Source organism: Girardinichthys multiradiatus, chromosome 13 (genome assembly GCF_021462225.1).
Source record: "Girardinichthys multiradiatus isolate DD_20200921_A chromosome 13, DD_fGirMul_XY1, whole genome shotgun sequence".
Lineage (NCBI taxonomy): Eukaryota > Metazoa > Chordata > Actinopteri > Cyprinodontiformes > Goodeidae > Girardinichthys > Girardinichthys multiradiatus.
The window spans coordinates 20,022,684-20,047,282 of NC_061806.1; the positions used below are offsets into that span (position 1 = coordinate 20,022,684).

Below are 24,599 nucleotides of genomic sequence, written 5' to 3' on the forward strand. Positions count from 1 at the left end.
GAAAATGAACTTACCCTAGCCTGTTGCGCCATAACTAACTGCAGAGATGAAAAACTCACAGAAAACCGGACAAAGTGGTATAGTTCAGAGCATTCACATCTAGTGCTTAAGCCTCGAGCTAACGTTACAAACCTTCCACAATTAATGGCATCTTTGGTCAAGAGATGTAAAAACCTTAGAATGAATGTTTATTTTATTGTAGTAGCATAATCTCACCTTTTACTTTATTTATTGAAACCATTGCTAACAATAACAACCCCTTGTTTGCCAATTCAACATAATTTAGTCTTCTATCACCACATTTCACAAGTTATATAGGAATGTTTATCCATTTGAACAATCTCTCTAGGTCATCCAGAGTTCTGGGTTGTGGTTTATGTTTTCTTCTCTTCAGCTTGCTCTACAGACTCTCTACAACATTTTGATTAAGGGAGCACAATTTTGGGACACACATCCATGGAAACGACATGAAAGATGTGGTACAAACTTTTCTGGAACTTTCAAAATAAATTGCATTTAACCTACTTCCAACATGGGGGGGGAGGGGGTGTGCATGATGCCACTGGCTGTATAAAAGCACCCCCTTTCCAATGGTCCTTTCTCTTCCACCCGGAATCCGTGCGAGGCTGGCCAGAGAGGCAGCGCGCTAATGTTTCTTTGCTGGCAAGCAGACATAAACTCTTCACACTGGATCCAAGGGTGTGATACGATCATCGATCATATGCACTGAGTTAAGTACGGATGAATTACTGTTTGTGTACCCGCTATTCATTCATAAAAAGGGGAAACTAAGGTGTAAGCATTGCTTTACATTCTCTCTGAGGCCTGCAGAAGCAAACTTTGTTCCAGAGAATTCCCTGCAGAGACGTGGTCTCTACGAAGCCGAGTGGAGCAGTTTTTCCCGGTCTGAAAGGACGACAACCGAGACCGCATCACCATGGTTACAGTAACTGTGCAGTTGATTGGCGGACAGAATGAGCCGTCTTTCATCCACAGCTACGGAGGTTAGCCGAAGCTAACAGTTTGTTCACAGTGGATGTTCTTCAAACCTCGACACCCCGGACAACGTTTCCTCACCACGGTTCATGAGGCTAGGGTGTGGGCAGAGAAAGATTTAGGGTGAAGTGATCTGAACGTTTTTCATTTTATAAAGTTTGGTTTTGTTTGTGGTGAACTCAGCTACCTTAGTGCTAGCAGACTTATCTGCAGCACACGTGCTCAGTTTCTGTTCTGCGTTTGTGTGTTTTTAAAGTTAAGACAAACTTTACTTGAAGGGTGATTTTAAACACAGAAGATTGATCATAATGTGCCATCCGCGCTTATGCATTTTAACCCTTTTTTATTAACGGTATTTTAAAGGTGTGTGTTTGATTCTGGTGCTAAGCTATCAGCTTCTTTTGTTAGCTTTAAGTGCTAACAGCTAATGAAACATCATTAAGCTCCATTTCTCCAGAAAGATTTGGCTCTTTTCCAAAATATTTCCTTAATAATATTTCTTTAAATATTATTTTAAAAAAATAAAGGCAGCTAATGAGACACCGTTGAGAATTAGTCATCCAGAAGGTTGGTTTTATTCAGCAGATCATTCTTTAAAACAGTATTTTATTAAAATAATATTTTATCTGATCTTGCATTGTGAGTGGTTGCCTAAACGTTTGCTGATTATTGTCTAAGTTAGTTCCAAGACTAACTTAACTTCACTTCCAGATTCTTCAAGATAATCCTTGGTTCTCAAACATAAACATTGCATGGTAATGTTACATCACTCTTTCGGTCATGATTTTCAAACATCTTTAATCAATTTGTTTATATTGTACATAGCCCATTAGTCTTCGTTATTCTTTAATTCTGATTAGTAGTTTAGTTGGATTGTTTTAGCATGGTAGAGTTTGTTGATTGAAATATGTTTGACTTTGAGTTCACTTATTTTTGTTAATAAATTCTTGTATTTTAAGAAATTGTGTGAATTCATTCCATGTGTGTACAGAGTTTTGCTGTTCAATAATGTCAGAGCTTGGCTCATCCTTTTGATTTTGTCCTAATACGATCACCTTACTGGGCTGGTATTCACAGGACAACCCTTAACAGACCGAAATATTATTTGATAAAATATTAAATTATTAAAATTAAATATTAAATAATATTTTCAGATTCATAGTCACAACAACAATTACTTAGAAGAAGATTTATTTTATGACTGGTGAACCATTTTTAGAAGAAGGTTGATTTTATGACTGGTGAACCATTTCTGTGTTGATTTGGCCATATGTTTTGAATCATTATCATATCAAACAACCAATTTAAAACAGAGTCCAGTAGATTATTATTAAAAATATCATATTTCAAACAGTTCATGGAGATATGAAGGGTTCTCAGTAATTTTGGAAGCATAACAGGCCCCCAGAATCATTCATCCTCCTCCTTACTCCACCTTATTAGGCATGAGCTGCCTTTGCACAACTTCATTCTGTCTGCCTTGTTGGAACACATATTCCAATTTACTGAGATGCACCTATACAAACTTTAAGAAAGTAAGTTATTGATTAGAAAAATCTTTCAGTTCACAATGATTTTAAAGGCATTTTAAGGGGTGCCTATAATTGCGACTAGTGATTTTGTATAAACAAGTATTTCTTATTGATAAATGAATAAATATGTATTTTTACAAGTATTCCAGACAAAATTACTGTAATTCAAATAAAACTTTAGCACTTCTGCAAAAAGCTTGGCTTGGCATCAAAAGCAAAAAAAATAATATCACAGGTACGTCTTTGTGTTACATTTTCCCAACAGACAATTTAAATGACAGCCAGTATAAAAGATTTGTACATCAGATAAAAAGTAAATCATTATCAGATCAGTCAGGCTGAATAAAGATGGGCATTCATTTAAGCTGAAATAGACCGTGTGCTTTGATTATGTAAGGAAGGTTAATGTTTGATTTGCGGGACGGTCGGTTTCCACAGAATGTGCCATTTTTACATTGTGGATAATTCAAGACTCAATAGTGTCTAGCTTGAAGGGATCCAGAGTCAGGTCATGTCATGATTTAGGAGATGCAATTTGAAAAAGAGAGGGGAGGTGAGGTAGAGGACAGAGAGATGAATGAGGAGTAGGTGGAGGGAAAAAGAGAAGAGGAATAAATGCAGGAAAGCTGGAGCCAGAGAGATGGATGGGGAGACAGAATATGAATGAGAAGCTCCTTGAGTCGGCTCGATTGGTTGTTTTTGTCCGAGCTGGCTCATGAGGGAATGTCCTGAAATGCCTGTGACTCTAAGAGTTCCCCAATGGCTCTTTTAAAGTTCATACTGTTGATCTGATGCCTAAGAGAGGGATTGTGGTTGAACATTTCGATGTATTTTATGAACAGTTGATGAGCTGTCAGCTAGAACTAGGCTGTTGTGTTGCTGCCGCTGTCAGGAACAATGTGATCTCATTCTTGTAGGCCCGTCATGGATCTCTGGTACATGTCTGTTTTTAAGTCTGACATTTGAGAATTTGCCAGAAAATTACTCCAAAGGTGGAAAATATTCTGTTTGATTCTGCACGCCAAGGTGAATTAATCATAGTTATCTGGTAGTGCCAAGATTCACTGTGTTAGGGTCTTGCCAAGATGCTACTGGTGAAATATAGCAGAAGGGACATCCAAAGCATACAAACATTCTCCATTAAATGTCTCGCTAAAACACAAAAAAAGTGCCTCCAAATAAATCGTTTGAGACAGTTACTGGTTGGTTATACTGTGATGCCACTTCTTTGTTGTTTCCCCCTGTGCAGAAAAAGTGACCAAATATTGTGACAAATCAGGTAACTGGGTCCAGATAGGCTCAACTTGTCAACCAGCTTTAAAAGGCAAAAAGGTAATTGTGTATTGAATTTTTGCCTACAAGAACAGTAATATAAAGATGAGGCAGCTTGTGTCACTTTACATGTAAACAAACCAGCTGTTTGTCATTTTTGCTTCCAAAAGGAAATTGATTTTTTAGAGGATGCGGCAGGAGAGCCAACCATGGAAGCCATATGGGTCAGAACAGAAAAAAGTATTCTTGAAAATGAAAATAAATGTCTGGAGAAAATGAAGAATGACCCTCCTTATAATAAATCAGGTACTGACTTTACTATTATTTTTTTAATCTTACATTTTCAATAGGTTTAAATATATTTTTATCATTTTTGTGACGGTGGTGTGGAAGGACTGCATTGCAGTAGGAACTGGGATGGTTGGCTGTGCTGGGATGATACTCCAGCAGGAAACTACGCCTCACAAAACTGTCCTGATTACTTTGTAAATTTTGAGCACGCAGGTAAGAGGCAAAGCTCAAGAGGTTTTACTAGTATTTAAAAGAAATAGCTTAAAATTACTTCAATCTACTTTATAGAAAAGGCAACAAAGTACTGTGGAGCAGATGGACACTGGTTTCATCATCCAGAGAGCAATAAAATGTGGACCAACTACACACTCTGCTTGACTACCGATGACAAGAAGCTGAGGGTAATGTCTATTTATAAGAGATGCACTGATCACTGATTTTGTGGCCGATTTTTGTAGAGCTTTGACCTGCTGATGCTGGATTTGACTGATTTGCTTTAAGATGTTTCATGTTAGAAGACATAAAACACTGTTCAAAATGTTTTTTGCTGCCTGCTTGCCATGAGCAATCATTATTTATGTTAAGACCAGGGGCAACATCAAGCCCAAGGGATGGTACAGCAGTCCCTGTAAAATGTGGTTTTCCAATTATTTAAAAAAAGAGATTAAAGAATATGGAGTTGTCAAATTTAAGTTTTATTGTCTTTAGAATGTTATATTAGCAGTTAAGGCAATTAATGCGATTAGCATGTCTGGCTAGCATTAGAAAAAAGCTCTGTGTTTTCCCACAGATAGTACAGGAGATATTTACCTTAACCATTAAATTTCCAAAAAGCTGCCAACATTTCTAAATCCATCATGTTGTATAGCAGATGTTGAAAGCTCAAAAGACTAAACCAGCAACATTGCAGCTTCCTGTTACTCGCTGAAAGCCTTTCTTTCTCTCGCTTTTTTGCAGCTGGAATGAATTTTAGACATGTTTTGACATGTAGGTGAAAATATTTCCTTTTAAATAAGGTCTTACATCTCTGCATTATTTGACTTCATTTTAAATACCTCACTGATTCTACAAATAGCTAACTTCGAGTTTTGTTCCCGTTCACTGGTTTGAGAAAGGTACTCTCAGACCAGCTGGTCACCAGTTGAGCTGAAAATCTGATTATTTTGGTCAGCAGACGATTTCACAGTGCATCTCTTATATTTATTTGTTTATTCTTCTAGTAATAGTCAACATATTTGTCTACAATTTATCAAGTCATGTTAAAATGTGTTTTCCCCACAGAAACTCAAAATACATGAAAACAAACAGAAATGCTACCGAAAAATGAAACAAAACGCAGCATTTGACAAAGCAGGTATATTTAGTCTCATTCTCAAAAAGCGTTCAACTGTATCAGCAGGCATCCTTTTAAGATCTTTCTTTAATGTTATTGTTTGTTTGTTCAAGGTCCATACTGTGGTCGCAACTGGGATGGTTGGCTGTGCTGGGATGACACGCCAGCAGGTACCTATGCCTCTCAGAGCTGCCCCGATTATTTTTCTGACCTCAACCCCACAGGTAAGGGAAATTCATTTTACTCACCTAAAATCTGTTCATACCCTATCAGTCATTACAGAGAATTATATTCTACAGCTAGAAACCATATAGATGTGCTGCATAATAACAAAGTGGTATATTTGTTATGTAATTCCTAGAAATGGCTACAAAGTACTGTGCAGAAGATGGACAGTGGTTTCACCATCCAGAGAGCAACATGACTTGGACTAATTATACACTGTGTGTTGGTAACAACCGGGAGATATTGACGGTAAGTTCCTCTTTTAATTTTTAGAGCGACTTTCTTTAAACCCTAGATTAAGCAAAATAAAAAAGCTGAAATTCCAAACTGATGTAAAATTTACCCAGATATCCACTTAAAGAGCTGTGAAATTATTTTTTTCTCAAATTCCGATTTTTTTCATTTAAAATTTTCAGAAATTTCAGAATTTTTTTTTTTTTTACATTATTTGCACTTAGCCTAAAGAAGCATGTAGTCAGATACCTAATGTATAAAATGTCAGTTCAGTAATTAAATAGAATGTTTTTTTTATTTTTAAAACTAATTTAATGATTTTGTAAAGCTCTTAAACTTTACCAGTCAGTTGCGTGTTTTTGCAATAAAAAAGCAGCACTTATATTTAATATCAAATGAAAAGAAACTCTCCAGATATAAACTTAAAATGCATACTGCTTCAATATTACCTGGTGTTGCGATTGTGCACTACCTAATGTTCTCGCTAGTATTGATGTTATAAAGCTGCTATAATGTCGTAACACCACTTCACCTTAGCGTTGGTACTTGATTATTTATTTCTAACGGACTATCAGACTCAGCACACATAGATGCCCACCTCACACTGTGGATCTTCGCACAGGGAGATGCTCGTGGCGATGCTAGGCTAAAGTTGGCTCGCTTCTCTCCGTTTTGATATAACTTGTTAATTTGATTTGGCTGGAATTCATACTTGGCCAGAACTTACAGAAGGAGATTTCTTCTGCTTCACAAACTAAGACATTTGGTTTGAACATTCAATATTAAATGTTTAGTGTTGAAGTCACATGTGACACTACAGTAAGGTCCCTCCCACACTGCTGTCGGTTTCATCTTAGCTCAGCTAAAAATAAGGTGTGGATCGTGTCCAAATTGCAAAAACCGGGACATGGTAAAAAAGACTGAAAGACCAGCATATATCACACACATACATTCACATTCTCCAACTTTACTGCCAGATAGTTAACTTATACATGACTGTTGTAATGTAATTGTATTTTTTTTAGTCTCCATCTCCCTGTGGTAGTGAAATGTGTTTTTAACAAGACAAAACAATACAGAACCATGGCTGGTTGCAGGAAATAAAGTCATTGGGCACATTTTGATGTTTTCTGGTGTGAGGATGGACTTAGACTATGCCTTTAAGGGAATTAGTAGAATTGCGTAAGTTTGCTACTTTGCTTGATCTGAGTTATATAAACTATAAAGTGTCTTACAATGTGCCATGGCCACCACTGAGCGCAGAAGAATCTCTTAAATGTAAACCCTGGATAACTATGGATGTGTTCATAAAATCATTTATTTTCACTCTTTTCATTTATTAATGATGTAAAAAGGACATGCAATGCACTCTAGCAGTCCTGTGTTACATTTTTAGAAATGTAGTGTCATAATGACCGAGCTCTCTCAGCGATCATATTGCTAAAATCTAGACTTGTTAATTAGGAGGAAGAAATTTATTAAAGGCAGATTAATTTGGAAATTGCGTTTCTGTAAGCCTTTTAGAAAATTACTAACAGTTTTCAAGTTACCAAGCAAATTTGTGAAAACAAACTTCTGCTGGTTTTCTCTTTCATTAAACAAGAAGAGTACCCATCAGCCACCTATCATTAAATTAGTTGTTGGATTTCTAAATAAGAATCCAAAGTAAGGAAGTGGAGCGCCTCTTATTGTCTAAGAAACGCCTCTTGAAAGAAGCATCACTGTAACATATACAGTGGCTTGTAAAAGTATTCATACCCCTTCAACTTTACCACATATTGTCACATTACATCCACAAACATAAATATATTTTATTGGAATTTTATGTAAAAGACCAACACAAAGTGTTATACAATTGTGAAGTGGAAAGAAAATTATACATAATTTCACAATGATTTCATGATGAAAAGGGCAGTGTGCGATAGTATTCAGCCCCCCTGAGTCAATACTTTGTGGAACCCCCTTTTGCTGCAATTACAGCTGCAAGTCTTTTAAAGTATGTCTCTACCAGCTTTGTACATCTAGTGACTGAAATTTTTACCGATTCTTCTTTGCAAAACAGCTCAAGCTCAATCAGATTAGATGGAGAGCGTTTGTGAACAGCAGTTTTTAGATCTTGCTACAGATTCTCGATTGGGTTTAGGACTGGACTTTGACTGGGCCATTCTAACACATTTCATTTTGGCCAAAAAGTTAAATTTTGCTCTAGTCTGACCAAGGCACCTTCTTCCACATGTGCTGTGTCCCAACATGGCTTCTGGCAAACTGCAAACAGGACTTCTTATGGTTTTCTTTTAGCAATGGCTTTCTTCTTGCCACTCTTCCATAAAGACCACATTTGTGCATTGCACAACTAATAGTTGTCCGGTGGACAGATTACCCCACCTGAGCTGTGGATCTCTGCAGTTCATCCAGAGTCACCATGGGCCTCTTGGCTGCATCTGTGTTTAGTGCTCTCCTTGTTCAGCCTGTAAGTTTAGGTGGACCGCCTTGTCTTGGTAGGTTTACAGTACTTTTGCACACCTCCCCTTTCAGTTTTTTATTTGTAAAAAATGTTTTAAATCGTGTATAATTTTCTGTACACTTCACAATTTTATACCACTTTGTGTTGGTCTTTCACATAACATTTCACCAATAAAATTAGTTTTATGTTTGTGGTTGAAATATGACAAAATGTGGAAAAGTTCTAGGAGAATGAATACTAGGAGTCCACTCTTCAGGTAAGACGTTTCAGGAGAAAATCTTAGTGAAATGAGGATTTGAAGTGGGTGATCACTATGTACCAAGTGATTTCAATATTAAAATATAAGATAAGAGATTTTTACTATATTTTTCAGAAGCTGAGAACCCCATTTTGTGGTTTATTTTGTCTTTCAAACATACATTTCACAATTGCAGTGTCATCCTTAGGTGCTTGAGTTTTGGGTTTCTTTTTTATCTATGTTATCTCCATTTCTCTGTTGTTCATGTTCTCTAGTTGTTGCCATTTTAGTTCATACCTTTGTTTATTAATTTCTTAGCTTATTCTTGTGTTTTTTGTACATTTTGATTTTCTCTGTTTGTTTTTTCTAGAGTTTTATTGATTCCTCAGCTGTATCACACATCTCTTGGTTGCCACACACCTGCTTACCATGTCTTCCCCTATATCTCTCACAGTATACAAGTTCCTTTATTCACCTCGTCCTTCAATGGATCCACCCGTTACTCTACCTGGTTTCACGCCTAGTTTTCCTATTGCTGTGCCTTTGTATTTGCCTGTGACTCTGCCGTTTTTTCTCATCCTGTTACCTTGTGTTCCTTGCAAGTTTTCTCATCATCATTCAATAAATTATCATGTTCATCCAATGTTCCAGTCAGCGCCTGGGCCCTGCTCCTCAACAACACTATATGATATGAAGGCTGTGTTTTAAAGAATCTGTACTCAATGTAGAATATTTCTTTTCTGGTTTGACCTGTGTAAATTTTGTGATTTTCATGTTTATCTCATTCTAAGGTTGTCCCCATTTCCAAAGAGCAAAAAATTCTCCCATTTAGTTTTTTCACAAATGCAGGTTTCATGAAGCTCAAACTGCATTTCAAATCATCTTCATCCAGTGTAGAACAATGCTGTTCAAGTTAGACTGGTTTAGGTTTATGAGACTTTGAACTGTAGATGATCATAGATTCAATATTCCTTGAAAAAAAAAAAATGGCCATTTACTTTAGCAGCCATTATCTTTAACTCTATCAACCAACTATCCTGCATCCTTCGCATTTTCTTGCTGTCTGTAAACTGTGCACAATACAGAAGGCACCTAATCTCTGTTGAATGGGCTTCCAAAAGATAAGTAAATGAACATTTGGGGATCAACTGACTGAACCTTTTTCTTTTTTATTTCTTTATTCGGAGTAATAATGCCACCCCATGACAAAAAGCAGCCCTGGGCAGTAAGCCATATCTCCCGTATCAAAAATAAGTCATAAGTGGTATAACAAACCTTGTTATACCCTGATAGCTGTAACTGACGCGTGTTGACCTGTTACTTATTTTATTACAATATTGTTTTAGAAAGTTATTTTCACAATGTGAAATTGTACTGTTTAATAACCACATACCATGTTGTTAAATTTGGTTGATCATGACTCTTTTTTTGTGACGTATTAATGATGTGAATTCTCATATTTAGGCAACTGCACAGTTTTCAAGAGACGCTGAGGTGGAGCTCTTTAGTGAGGCCACAGAGAGTTCAGAGGTCCAACAAAAGGATCAGGAAATTGTACGGAAAAAGATCCTTGACAACCAATACAAATGCTTTGAGAAAATGAACAGAGATCCACTGTACAACAAATCAGGTAGAGAGCAACACCTGACACTAGTTGTATCTTCTTCTGGTTTTTCTCTGTGAATCCTGAGAGCTGTTGTTTGGTTGATGCAACAGGATTGTACTGCAGTCGGAACTGGGATGGCTGGTTGTGCTGGGAAGATACTCCAGTTGGAACATACACATCCCAAAACTGTCCCAACTATTTTGACGACTTTGACCCTACAGGTGTGGCACGAGACTAGGATCTGTTTTTAAAGATCTGCTGATTTGATCAAACCGATTTATTTGCTCAACTGCTTGTTTTCAGAGAAGGCAACTAAGTACTGTGGGGAGGATCGGCAATGGTTTCGCCACCCAGATACCAATAGAACCTGGTCCAACTACACACTCTGCAATGAAAACACTAAGGCAAAGCTAAAGGTAAATTATGAGATCACTGTTATTAATTTACTGCATGGAAGCAACCAGGAAGCAGGAATTAATTGTTTTGTTTTTGTCTGTTTTTTTGTTCTGTGGGAAATATGAATGTGGGTAGTTTGGAAGAAATAAAATTTTTATGGCACACATAGTTGCTGAGATGCATCGCTCTGTTAAATTAATGTGACACTGTTACAGCACCGTTTACAGGAGAACAAATATTAAAATACAAATTGTTTAAATGCTCCTGATTGCCTGTTTGTATTCAACTCTCTCCTTATCTCATAGACAGGCAATTAGGTGAGGCAGGTTCTGTTTGTCTGGGCAAACAAACTTTGCCTTTATTGCAACAAAGCAATCCCAATTTTTCACAGCTTTCTTCCTCTCTGGCTGTAAAGACAGAAGCTCCTAGCTAACACCCCAGTGTAGGCACTGCCATGAAAAAAAAGACAGTTGAGTGTTTTTTATCAGGAGCAGCACCTGGCTGCAGCCACATACTGCAAACACCATATCTCTCAAAAAACTGGACCCAGATGCCACATAGCTCTGTACAATACATTGCCAGATGTCTTTTACATAACCATACTTCTAGTGTTTTTTTCCAAACATGTACATTTGGAGACCAAGCTCAAACAGACACAGTATTCACATACATATTTCTAAGTTGGAATAAAAGACTAAATTTGCCTTTTATGGTTGAGAAAAAGCATATTACACAAATTGTTGTTCAGAAAACAGGTACAACTGAAATGTCCACATAATAATTGGGTTAGGACAACACAAGTTACAGATGATTGTACATAGCAGACCAGTACAGTTGAAACATATTAAGGTAAGACAGGTAATCAGGACAGCTGGAGACATGAAAAAACAGGTACCAATGTGTCTGACAAATCAGGTTAGTCTGACATCAAACAGGAGGTGACCTGAAATAACAAAAAAGAAAATAAGAAAACATTATTAAATATGCATAAAATGGGTCTTATGGTACAAAACTAAGCTTTGTATTTTACAGGGAAGGTGTTTCATTAGTTTTAACTTTCAAATAATTGTTATATTCTATAAATCAAATGAAAGACATGCTCATGCTGAAATCAAACAGGTTCAATTAGTTTCCAGTTACGTCCAATACAGATCTGTCCAGATTCAGCTGATTTATTCAGTTTATTGCAACCAACATTTCAAATTCAGATCAAACTGCATATAACTGAGGTCTATTCTAATAATAAATTAATAACAGTCAAGTTCAGTCAATACCATACAATAAGAAAAGAGTTTTCTATCCAATGAAGATATCCGATTTTGTTGAGACGGTGACTTTGCAGGAATTCGTCATCCTGGGCAAGCATGTGGTGACAGTAGAGAGGAAGTACTCTTTCAACGGGAGGAAAGCTACAGCAGAACCAGGCTTGGGTCCATAGGGTCCATTTGCTGAAACCAGCTGGGGTTGGAGAGGATAGGAAGGAGACATCTAAACACAGAAGCACTGGTCCATGAGTACCTATTGAGGAAAAAAAGATGAAAACTAGTGATAGCAATGGTCCAATCAATTTCTTTGTATGTTCAGGGGTTGGACAATGAACTTGACACACCTGTCATTTTAGTGTGGGAGGTTTCATGGCTAAATTGAACCAGCCTGGTAGCCAGTCTTCATTGATTGCACATTGCACCAGTAAGAGCAGAGTGTGAAGGTTCAATTAGCAGGGTAAGAGCACAGTTTTGCTTAAAATATCGAAATGCACACAACATTATGGGTGACATACCAGAGTTCAAAAGAGGACAAATTGTTGGTGCACATCTTGCTGGCGCATCTGTGACCAAGACAGCAAGTCTTTGTGATGTATCAAGAGCCACAGTATCCAGGGTAATGTCAGCATACCACCAAGAAGGACGAACCACATCCAACAGGATTAACTGTGGACGCAAGAGGAAGCTGTCTGAAAGGGATGTTCGGGTGCTAACCCGGATTGTATCCAAAAAACCTACAACCACGGCTGCCCAAATCACGGCAAAATTAAATGTGCACCTCAACTCTCCTGTTTCCACCAGAACTGTCTGTCGGGAGCTCCACAGGGTCAATATACACGGCCGGGCTGCTATAGCCAAACCTTTGGTCACTTATGCCAATGCCAAACGTCGGTTTCAATGGTGCAAGGAGCGCAAATCTTGGGCTGTGGACAATGTGAAACATGTATTGTTCTCTGATGAGTCCACCTTTACTGTTTTCCCCACATCTGGGAGCATTATGGTGTGGAGAAGCCCCAAAGAAGCGTACCACCCAGACTGTTGCATGCCCAGAGTGAAGCATGGGGGTGGATCCGTGATGGTTTGGGCTGCCATATCATGGTATTCCCTTGGCCCAATACGTGTGCTAAATGGGGTCGTCACTGCCAAGGACTACCGAACCATTCTTGAGGACCATGTGCATCCAATGGTTCAAACAATGTATCCTGAAGGCGGTGCCATGTATCAGGATGACAATGCACCAATACACACAGCAAGACTGGTGAAAGATTGGTTTGATGAACATGAAAGTGAAGTTGAACATCTCCCATGGCCTGCACAGTCACCAGATCTAAATATTATTGAGCCACTTTGGGGTATTTTGGAGGAGCGAGTCAGGAAACGTTTTCCTCCACCAGTATCACTTAGTGACCTGGCCACTATCCTGCAAGAAGAATGGCTTAAAATCCCTCTGACCACTGTGCAGGACTTGTATATGTCATTCGCAAGACGAATTGACGCTGTATTGGCCGCAAAAAGAGGCCCTACACCATACTAATAAATTATTGTGGTCTAAAACCAGGTGTTTCACATTCATTGTCCGACCCCTGTATTTTTGTTTAGCATTGCTCACTAGAGTTAAAAAGTAGTTGTAATCATCATTACAATATCAGCCTTTGCACTGTCACAATCACAGAGGACTGCTTGGATACAATAATTACCAAATGCTATATGTACAAATGCTATTAAGCCAATAATATATCTGACATTTTGGATGGGTTTTTAATGTCCTCAATGCCAAATCTGTATGTTATTTTGCAGTGGCTGTGACCCTAAAGCTCATAAAAATTGATTAGGACACCGCGATGAAAGAAAAAGTCAGGAAAAATGTCCCCATTACAATGTTTAGCAACGTGTTCACATTTATTCTTTGGTTGTTTTATTATCTATTTACATCATGTGCCAAAATTACAACCATTTGCAATAAAATACTTTCAAATTATATAGATTTTTCATCCTTTTGAGGATATAAAAACGTGATAATGTAAAATTCCTCACAAACAAATGTCAGTTGGTCATTTTCTATACTGCTTCTTCTATAGTGGGTCACGGGGAAGCTGGTGCCTATCTCCAGCAGAGGCGGGGTACACCCTGGACAAGATGCCAGTCCATCACAGGGCAACAAACAAATGTTTTAGTGGCAAATACAGACATTTGATTTTTGCTTACACTACCTCTTTGCAATGAAAGACATAACGTTATAAAATGGTTTTACTGTATTTACTTCTCTAGCCGTTCCATTATCTGACAAAATGTTTGTGTTTTGTCCTTACAGTCTGCGTACATCCTGTTTTACATGGCAATTGTGGGCCATGCTTTATCCATAGCCTCCCTGCTTATCTCTCTGGCCATCTTCTTCTACTTCAGGTAATTGATTCAAATCAATTTTGTGTTCCTGTCCGGTATATATGAGTCAATTAGGATTAATTACCAATGGTTCCACCTCCTAAAGGTCAATTGTTTTCATCATCGAAAGTAGATCTGACAGATACACAAGTGGTACACAGGTGGTGTTGTGACTTAGTCAGCGAAAGCAATATTCTGGTTTATGCAATCAGCATAATGTCTTCTGTGCTTCTGACCAAAGTAGCATTGTGAATTTAAATGCTCACCTCAGAGCCATATGCAGAAGGTTTTACAGTTCTGTGTGTTTTTGATTATGATTAAGATAACTATTTCAATAAATATCTTTTTTTTAAACTGGAGCAAGCATTTCATATGCAAATGCTTTAGGAAAAGTCTATAGGTGTTCATTGGTCTGAAATTGGTGGATTTTCTCATGCAGCAGATTTAATTAGTGCTTGTGTATAAATCTACAGCTGTAAAGGAGTTGCGATGTCTACTGAATAAATTGGTGGATCGCCTCTTATTTGAAACATATGCACCTGAACACATTCCTCATTATAAATGTTCACAGACATGAACAGCTTTTTTTTTTCCCAGAGGGGAAACGTCTGCAATTAATTTAGATTATTCCATATTTGTAGTTCAGAATAACAAATCAGATTCCTGGAAGACATATATAATGTTAAAGAAAGTAGGTTTAGGATTTAGTTTTTTGTCTGCACTTTATTCTATTAGGAAATTATCTGAATTTATCCAAAGGCACTTTAAAACTTTTAGTTTGAAAGAGAAATGTATAATAAAATCTGAATAAGGAGAAAACCTCAGTTACCTCAGTTTTTTCTATACTATTTTGAATTCTTTTTTTTTTTTTTCGCTGTGTAATTGGTGATCTCTGGAGCTATAAATTCAGTTCCACTAAATACAGCCATACAGTCATCCGGTCTTGCAAGAGACCATTCAATATTGGAGCCAGCTCCAGTTTATACACAGCACAAATCAGTAGGCTTCATTTAAAGATGGTGTCTAATTGAAAAACTCAAAAATCTGCAACAAACATCAAAGTCCCTAAGAAAAGTGTTTCTTTTAACCCAAAACTGTACATTTGCTGCCAAAGCCCTTCAAATCCAGAAGTCTTCATCTTGTCTTATAAGATCCAGATGTTAAGTCTACAGTGTGGTATGTGATGGTGTATCACTGCACAGCTCGGTTATTTACAACTTTTAAGACATGGCTGTCACATTTCTCAGATAAAGGTATTCAGGTTTGCTGTGGAGACACAGGTTAGTTGGGAGTGAGATCCTAACACTTCAAGACAGGTGACAGAGCTGTGTCAAAAAGGTTTTTACTCCCTAGATAAAGAAACATACATATGCTGGTGTATCTGCATTTGTAACTTTTTGCAGAGATGCAGGAATCAATGGCTAAGAGAAGGACATCTTCTAAATTGTTCTTGATTTGCTCTCATATGTGCCTCAACAAATACTGAAAAATAGGCATTTTTTTGTTTTTAGTAAATGCATAAATTAAAAAATTCCTATTTTTAACTAACAGCCTCCACTTTCATTCACTGAAGAATGTTCTTTCTGGATTAATGGGTTGGAATAAAATATTGTAATATGTTAAAAACTGCAGCAGCTTGGCGCTGAATACTCCAGAAAATGTCAGAAACCAGAAAATTTGGTTTCACCTAGAAAAAGCTATTATAATTTAGTATGACAAAACAAAAATATAGTGGAGGCTTCTGTTATTGTAACCTCATCAGAGAAATGTTGTGCTTTTATTTATTTAAAGAGCATTAAACTAGCCATGTAAAGGATATAAATGTTTCCAAACACATCGACCACAAGGACTATATTTATAAGACTCCATATTCTGACTGGTTTACATTCAGGTTTAACTTTTCTCTGCAGCATTTTAGTTGTTTTTTTCAATTAACACACATAATCGTTGGCAACAATATTTACAAAACATTTTGGTGCATTTTCATAGATGCTTTCGCTAAGTTATAATTCACTTCTATTTGCTGCAGAAAATACTTGGATGATCCAGCTCAATAGTACACATGGGACTTGATCTTCAAAGATCCAAAATAGGGAGCACTAAATTGCTTGTGCCAAAAAAAAAAAAATTGCATGTGCGATAGATGGACATGTTGCATGCGATTTTCAACATTGCGCATGCTGTGTGGATGACAGGTACAAAAGAGGTGTAGACCGCCTTATTTAAATGAGGAAACTGTGTGTGCTACTGGCTGGCTGCTACTGCCTCCAGCGGAACTAGAGGAAAAGCAAACAGATCCTGTCTGCTGTGTTAGTTGAAACATACAGGGGTTGTTGTGTCGTATCATTATAAATGATCCTGTTGCCGATTTTTTCCCTACTGTTCGTTTCTGCTCCTGCTTTTCTGGACTGTTACAGTTTGCTAACTTTTGTCATTGTTATTCACAGCAGCAGGTTTGTCATCTCAGCCTCTGCCCTGACGAGGTTACTTCCTGTGTCTGTTCATTCGTGCAGGGCGCTTCTGAGTGCATAATTGCGCATGCAAAAGGCTGATTTTGAAATTGTTCTGCAAGCAGATGCTTTATGTTTGGGGTTCCGTTGGCCTTATTGAAGCAAGGACACCATTCTGCTTCGCCTTTACTCAAAATATTGGATTACAGTCTATTGCGCAGGAGGGCAGAGCTGTGTTCAGCGTGCCGCGCGCCTCACCCATCGGTGCGCACACAGGGCAGCTAGTCAGGGCTGCGTCTGCAACACAGGAGCGTGCACAACATGTTAACTGTGTTGCTCGACGTAACTTGCAACAAACTGGACAATTAATATCAACAATAAAAAAGACAAACATGTCTGTCAAATAATTTAATAGAGGTTTTCCTCACTTGAACTTTTCTTTTTTCCCGGTGATGCACCTTGTTCTTTTTTTTTTGAGAGTATTTGTGTGACGAGTTTGGAGTTTAACATAAACAGCTGCAATATTTAAGCCTGAATGTAAGATTAGAAATATAAAAACAGTTTGTTGTAGGAGTTGGATATCTGTATGTAATAGCTTGGCTTATTTTAAAATATTTTTTATGTGATCAGTTATGTGTGCACTTCACCATGATCAGGTTTGTGGGCGCTTGACTCACTATCAAGACACAAGACAAAAAGGTGTTGCAAGGAGTTTTATCATAGGAGATATGTAATGGCTTTTTTTGTGATTGGCTCCAAATCAGACCTTAGACATAGAATACTTGATTGTCTATTTTAATATATTTATTTTGACAATCCAAATCTGTTAACATATGTACAGAAGATTATTTCTCTCCATCATCTGTAATCTGTCTATACCTCCTTCTCGTCAAAGTGACAGCAGACATTTTTGCGTCCCAGTTAGTACCTACATTTCAAACGTGCTAAATCTAGAGGCAAAAACAGCACCTGCAATCTGTTTCGGGTCTGACGAATCGCATTGCGGGTGGTAAGGGATTACATTTGCATGTCCCCCTCCCATTAATTTGCACGGTTGGGACGTTATCACGTGTTTTGCACATTCATGAAGGCAAACACGCTAAAAGGTTTGCACCCGCTGTTCTTCTGGTTTTACACATGCAATTGAATTAGCACCTTGTTTGTAGATCAGCTTTGCGGACGCAAACAAGTTTGCATGTGGTTTTGTACACGCAAACCTTTTAAGATCAGGGACAAGGAGTTTTTCAATTAATGCAAGAAATTTATTTTTAAATGAGCAAAACTGTTACTGTTTTCTTGTTTGATATTGTGTTATTTTTATATTATTATTATAATAACTTTACATCAAACATTTTAATGCATGTTGCAGGAGTCTGAGCTGTCAAAGGATCACCCTCCACAAGAACCTCTTCTGCTCCTATGTGCTGAACTCTGCCCTCACCATCATCTACCTTGTCACTGTGGTCAACAATCCCAAAGTGGTGGCAAGTAACCCAGTGAGTAGATATTTACGTATGGGCTCTGTTTTTATCAGAATACACTGGTTGTATTGTCAAACATCCTCATATACGATCATATGCAATAAATTTGAATTGGCATTCTGATGAGGCTCATTTGTTGGATTAAAAGTACCTTTTAAAAATCATCTTTAAGCAGGTATTAAACATACTTTTCATTAAGCCCACATTTCTGTATTAAAAATAGTTCTCTTATTGGTCTGATGTAATATTTAGTCTTAAATGTCATTAGCTCTAAGTGAAAAAAATTATCATAATTAGCAGAAGCAAAGGCTTAAACACAGTCCCCGTGTAATTAATCTATATAATGTGTTAAAACTTTTTAATAATAGTGTAATTTACTTAATATGACTGTAGGTAGACAACTGAATGGCCAAATTAAACAAAAGGTAACTTAATTTGTAGTTGTTTTTTAAACAGAGGGAAGAACATTGTACATGAAAAAGAGCAGAGGGAGTAAATTACTATATATATTGGATGACTGGATTTGATTTTTACTCATAGGTTTGGTAATTTGTGAAGTTTGTTTTTAGATAGGTAGATGAACAGGTGCACAACAAAGATTTCTTTTATATACATATGTTTATGTTTATTTAATAAAAGTACAGTGCATATTAATTACCATGTGTACATTAGTCATCTCCTGGATGTTATATTAACACAACGCTCTTCCCCAAGACAGGGCCCTCTCTTTTGTAAAGACTCTTTTCAAATCATGGTATTCAGTGGGCACATGAGACAAATCAATAACCTCGTCCTCCCTGTTAACCTGCTCGGGGAAACTCGGGGAGAAAGCTGACTGTAGACAAGATGAATGACAACTAGTGGACCAGGACTCAATGCCACACTCAGACCAATCTAAATGAGGGTTATGTTTGTGTAACCAAGGGAAGCCTAGAACTATGGAACCCTGAGACACTGGAAACACGAAGAAAGATATTTCTTCCCTATGGTTACCTGACAGTAAGAGTTCTAGAGGTTTAGCTCATTGGGTTATCTGCGGCAATCTCTTTCCATCCAAGGCTTTAACGGAACGAGGAGATGCAAGCTCTTCCACCTCAATGCCTGCACTGATGACTAACTCAGAATCTATTAAGTTCGGTTCGCTGCCTGAATCCAACATGGCAGACAAAGTCAAAGTATGTTGATTAAATATGATAGTAGCTGGTAGGCTGAATCTGGGGGCTTTGAAATTCTGTAAGTGGTCCACCAAACCCCCCCCCCATGACATCGTGGAACGTGGAGAATGGTTGAAAACTAAAGTACATTGAAGCAAAAATCCTCTACAGTTACTAAGCTCGCCAGAGAATTTCTCTGGGTTAGGTGAGGTGACGTCACATGAATGAGGAAGTTGTTGGGATGATGGTGGTGCAGCAGCGCCATCTGCATGAGCGGAGAACTGAGAACTCAAGGTCTGCTGAAGCATGAAAGTAATCTGTTCTAACTGTTGATGTGTATGGCGCTGTTGCTCTGAGAGGGAACGAAGAGAGGTGTCATGAAAATGAATCTGCTTAGCGTTCAGATAATGTTCTTCGGAGTGCTTCTGCTGGGTCTTGTTGGCCAGTGTTCTGGCATTTTCTTCAAGATAGATCTGACCCACATACAGAAGAACACTCAGAACAACAACTGAATCAGTAAAAGGTGTTGTATTTACAAGAAGTGAAACTGGAACGTGAACGGTACAACTGTATGAAAAGAGGGGGAAGAGAACTGGTGAATACAAGAACTATAATGCGGAATAAACAAGAAGTAACAGTTTGAACGGCTTACTACAGGTCCTTCTCAAAATATTAGCATATTGTGATAAAGTTCATTATTTTCCATAATGTCATGATGAAAATTTAACATTCATATATTTTAGATTCATTGCACACTAACTGAAATATTTCAGGTCTTTTATTGTCTTAATACGGATGATTGTGGCATACAGCTCATGAAAACCCAAAATTCCTATCTCACAAAATTAGCATATTTCATCCGACCAATAAAAGAAAACTGTTTTTAATACAAAAAACGTCAACCTTCAAATAATCATGTACAGTTATGCACTCAATACTTGGTCGGGAATCCTTTGGCAGAAATGACTGCTTCAATGCGGCGTGGCATGGAGGCAATCAGCCTGTGGCACTGCTGAGGTCTTATGGAGGCCCAGGATGCTTCGATAGCGGCCTTTAGCTCATCCAGAGTGTTGGGTCTTGAGTCTCTCAACGTTCTCTTCACAATATCCCACAGATTCTCTATGGGGTTCCGGTCAGGAGAGTTGGCAGGCCAATTGAGCACAGTGATACCATGGTCAGTAAACCATTTACCAGTGGTTTTGGCACTGTGAGCAGGTGCCAGGTCGTGCTGAAAAAATGAAATCTTCATCTCCATAAAGCTTTCCAGCAGATGGAAGCATGAAGTGCTCCAAAATCTCCTGATAGCTAGCTGCATTGACCCTGCCCTTGATAAAACACAGTGGACCAACACCAGCAGCTGACACGGCACCCCAGACCATCACTGACTGTGGGTACTTGACACTGGACTTCTGGCATTTTGGCATTTCCTTCTCCCCAGTCTTCCTCCAGACTCTGGGACCTTGATTTCCGAATGACATGCAGAATTTGCTTTCATCCGAAAAAAGTACTTTGGACCACTGAGCAACAGTCCAGTGCTGCTTCTCTGTAGCCCAGGTCAGGCGCTTCTGCCGCTGTTTCTGGTTCAAAAGTGGCTTGACCTGGGGAATGCGGCACCTGTAGCCCATTTCCTGCACACACCTGTGCACGGTGGCTCTGGATGTTTCTACTCCAGACTCAGTCCACTGCTTCCGCAGGTCCCCCAAGGTCTGGAATCGGCCCTTCTCCACAATCTTCCTCAGGGTCCGGTCACCTCTTCTCGTTGTGCAGCGTTTTCTGCCACACTTTTTCCTTCCCACAGACTTCCCACTGAGGTGCCTTGATACAGCACTCTGGGAACAGCCTATTCGTTCAGAAATTTATTTCTGTGTCTTAACCTCTTGCTTGAGGGTGTCAATAGTGGCCTTCTGGACAGCAGTCAGGTCGGCAGTCTTACCCATGATTGGGGTTTTGAGTGATGAACCAGGCTGGGAGTTTTAAAGGCCTCAGGAATCTTTTGCAGGTGTTTAGAGTTAACTTGTTGATTCAGATGATTAGGTTCATAGCTCGTTTAGAGACCCTTTTAATGATATGCTAATTTTGTGAGATAGGAATTTTGGGTTTTCATGAGCTGTATGCCAAAATCCTCCGTAATAAGACAATAAAAGACCTGAAATATTTCAGTTAGTGTGCAATGAATCTAAAATATATGAATGTTAAATTTTCATCATTACATTATGGAAAATAATGAACTTTATCACAATATGCTAATATTTTGAGAAGGACCTGTACACCAATGACCAGAGATTTTTAGATTTCTTAGAAGGGTTGTATTACAACAATTTCATACCAGTGAAAGCCAAACGTTATTAATATTTAAAAAGTTTGGAGCTACCAGTGACCCAGCTCCTCTAATTGGACTTCAGTGAGTGCCCATGACTGCTACTATTTGAATGATGGGACCACAGCTGCCTCATACCAGCAACCTCAAGGATTAATATTATAATTTTTCTTCTAGCACAGGATGAATTCCTTACCACAGAGGACTTAATTAATTAATTACCTCTATTAGAAAGATTGGATTAGATTGCGTATTTATTAAACCAGGTGATTGGTTATTCTTTTCAACCCTATCTTTGGTAGACCTAATGCTTGGCTTTAACCTAATTTTTGTTGTTGTAATGAAGCTGTATTTAGAATTTACCTGCTTAGAATCATGTTGTATTACTGATTTGCTACAGGAGGTCCTGGTGCACTTAACAAAATAGATGGTATCATGAGTAAAGAGCATAATGTGGAAATATTGAAGCAACATCTCAAAACATTAGCCAGGAAGTTGAAATTTAACACAACATAGGTCTTCCATATGGGCAATGAGCCTAAGCATACTGTCAGATTGGTTACAAAGTGGCTCATGTTCTGTAGGGGTCATCACAAAGCCTTGATCTCAATCCCATAGAAGAGTCTTCTTCAGAGCTGAAACAGTGTGTGTGTGAGCAAGGTGGCCTATAACCCTGGGTCAATTTCACCAGTTCTGTCAGGAGGAAAGGGCCAAAATTTGCACAAACTGTTGTGAGGAGCTTTTTGAAGGATAACCAACATGTTGGCCTTTAAAACATGTAAAGTTTAAAGGGAATTTCTACCAAGTACTACAAAAATGTATGCAAACTTCTGAATTTTATGAAAGTCTAAAACATCTCTAAAATATTTTCTTTGTCATTATTCTGGCATTTAGCAAACTGGAGTAATTTTGGTAATCCTAACTCACTAAAACATGAAAAGATTTAGTCTGATTTCATGTCAGACAGTGAGGAAACAATGTGTGTTTTTACACATGATCATCAGGTTTCAGCTCAGACTGAAATATAAATAAATGTAAATTTACCTAATCTAAACTAATATTTTTAAACAACATATTATAGATTTTCTATATTTAAAAAATGCTATTAGATGGTTTTCCCTAAAGGATTTGCTTTTATAACACATTAGTGGCCTAAATGTCCATTCAGCTTGTAAAAATACTGAATCCTTCCCATGAGACAGGGCAGCATTTAAATTGGGATCTCTAACACTTTCCTGAATTAAAACATAATTATACCATGCTAAATGAAATGCAACCTTTCAAAATTATACATAACAGTATTTATGTATTTAATGTGCCACACTAACAAGCTAAATATAATCCCTCAGCAGTTGTACACCAATATGTTTTTTACATTCCTCTCATTCTCCTCTTGGAGTTCCGCAGCTTCACTGAAAGCTGACATGAAGTCTTTGGAACCAAGGTCTGCTTAGGCAGAGGCAATAAATCTGTCATGTAGGAATGTCTCGCTATCAGGGTTGATCATAAATTTGTCTGTTCGTCTTTGGAAATCAAAACAACAGAAGCCCCTTTAGCCAAGTGCCTTCTGTGTCTGCTTCTCAAAAGGTGTTGCAGATTTTCTCCAAATACAAAAAAGAACTACATCGACTTTGCTTGTTGGCCCAAATAAAACTGAATGCAATCAGACTCTCCAAGTTAATGAAAGCTGACAAAATATGTTATAAAAACCCTTGGTAAAGACCAAAAACAAACATGTGCCCTTCCAATATGGATGTAAACTTTAATGTATTCAAAAAGGTAGTTCAGACGAGCAAAGTGATTCGCAAACAAAAGAAAGAAACATAGAATTTGGCTCACATTCCTCCCAATCCCATCAGCTCCTTCCTGCTTTCAGCTAAAGCTTCCACAATTGGAAACACTGTGGAGACTGCAGAGGCTGCAGCTGGAACTGAGTAGGTTTCTGAAGCCTGCTGCTGCTTGCTTTCACCAAATCTCCCTAGATAATACACTTCATAAATGGATCCAACAGACAGAAAAAACTGACAACCCTCATCATCAGTGTTTCTTCATGATAATGATAGGTACTGTGTGTAGTGGAACCGCTTTTTAAATCCCTTGCTGTCGCCATTTGTCAAAATAGGTTTGCGTTGAGTCTGTTACTCTCCGATGTAGGATGGTCAAGTTTTGCTTGGTTGCTGCTGCATGTCAAAAATGAAATTAGTCACCGTGGCTTTGCTGCTCTAAATCATCCCAAAAAGAAATCAGGAGCAACAACAGTTTGCAGTCAAATGCGCCTTTTGGGGAAACATTTTGAAATTAATCGCTACCAGTGTGAGGCACATGACCTTGCTTTCGGGGATTGTGATTTAGGAACAGGGATTGTAGGAAAGATTTGCTGTTACCAAGAAAACAGGCTGTTACTATTCTCTGTGGTGTGGTGATGCAGAGTCTGGTTTGGCCTGCCAGCGGTGTGGGGAACTTGAGCCCCAAAGCTTCTGTTAAACCCAGGGAGGAGATTGAATACATAAGTCATCTAGAAAATCTATAGCTGGGTTTTGTTTAACCAGAACCTTGCAGACCTTGGTATGCAGCTGTCCTCCAAAAGGGGTTGGAGTTTTAACCCTTAGATAAAGATAAGATGATGAATCAAGCCCTTATCTGTTTTTGATGAAAACTTTAAAAAGGAAAATCATAGGTGAATGGGATTTATTCAAGCAGTTCTTTTTAATTTTCCTCTTCTATCATTAGCTTAATGAAGTGCAGTATGATGATCAACTGTAGTGTACTAGATGGACATCAATAATTTCTATGAAGGGGACAGAGTACATTATTATCATCAACCAACCGATCGATCAATCGATCAATCAATCAATCAGTCAATCAATCAATCAATCAATCAATCAATCAATCAATCAATCTTTATTTATTGAGTGCTTTATACACCCAAGTGACCAAAGCGCTGCACAGGTCCAAAAATAAAA

The 24,599-nt window shown here is 38.0% G+C and overlaps 1 protein-coding gene across 3 annotated transcripts in view; it reads left to right on the plus strand.

The window, feature by feature from the left end:
* Nucleotides 1-24,599, plus strand: part of calcr (calcitonin receptor) — a 120,625-nt gene that overhangs the window by 65,209 nt on the left and 30,817 nt on the right. For all 3 annotated transcript variants that reach the window (XM_047384533.1, XM_047384535.1, XM_047384534.1), the window contains exons 5-16: nt 3,778-3,860; nt 3,971-4,106; nt 4,194-4,304; nt 4,380-4,492; nt 5,373-5,445; nt 5,538-5,648; nt 5,786-5,898; nt 10,050-10,215; nt 10,302-10,412; nt 10,495-10,607; nt 14,164-14,255; nt 18,054-18,180. In XM_047384533.1, the coding sequence (XP_047240489.1) occupies nt 3,778-3,860; nt 3,971-4,106; nt 4,194-4,304; nt 4,380-4,492; nt 5,373-5,445; nt 5,538-5,648; nt 5,786-5,898; nt 10,050-10,215; nt 10,302-10,412; nt 10,495-10,607; nt 14,164-14,255; nt 18,054-18,180 (1,349 nt within the window). The remainder of the gene's footprint in view (nt 1-3,777; nt 3,861-3,970; nt 4,107-4,193; nt 4,305-4,379; nt 4,493-5,372; nt 5,446-5,537; nt 5,649-5,785; nt 5,899-10,049; nt 10,216-10,301; nt 10,413-10,494; nt 10,608-14,163; nt 14,256-18,053; nt 18,181-24,599) is intronic.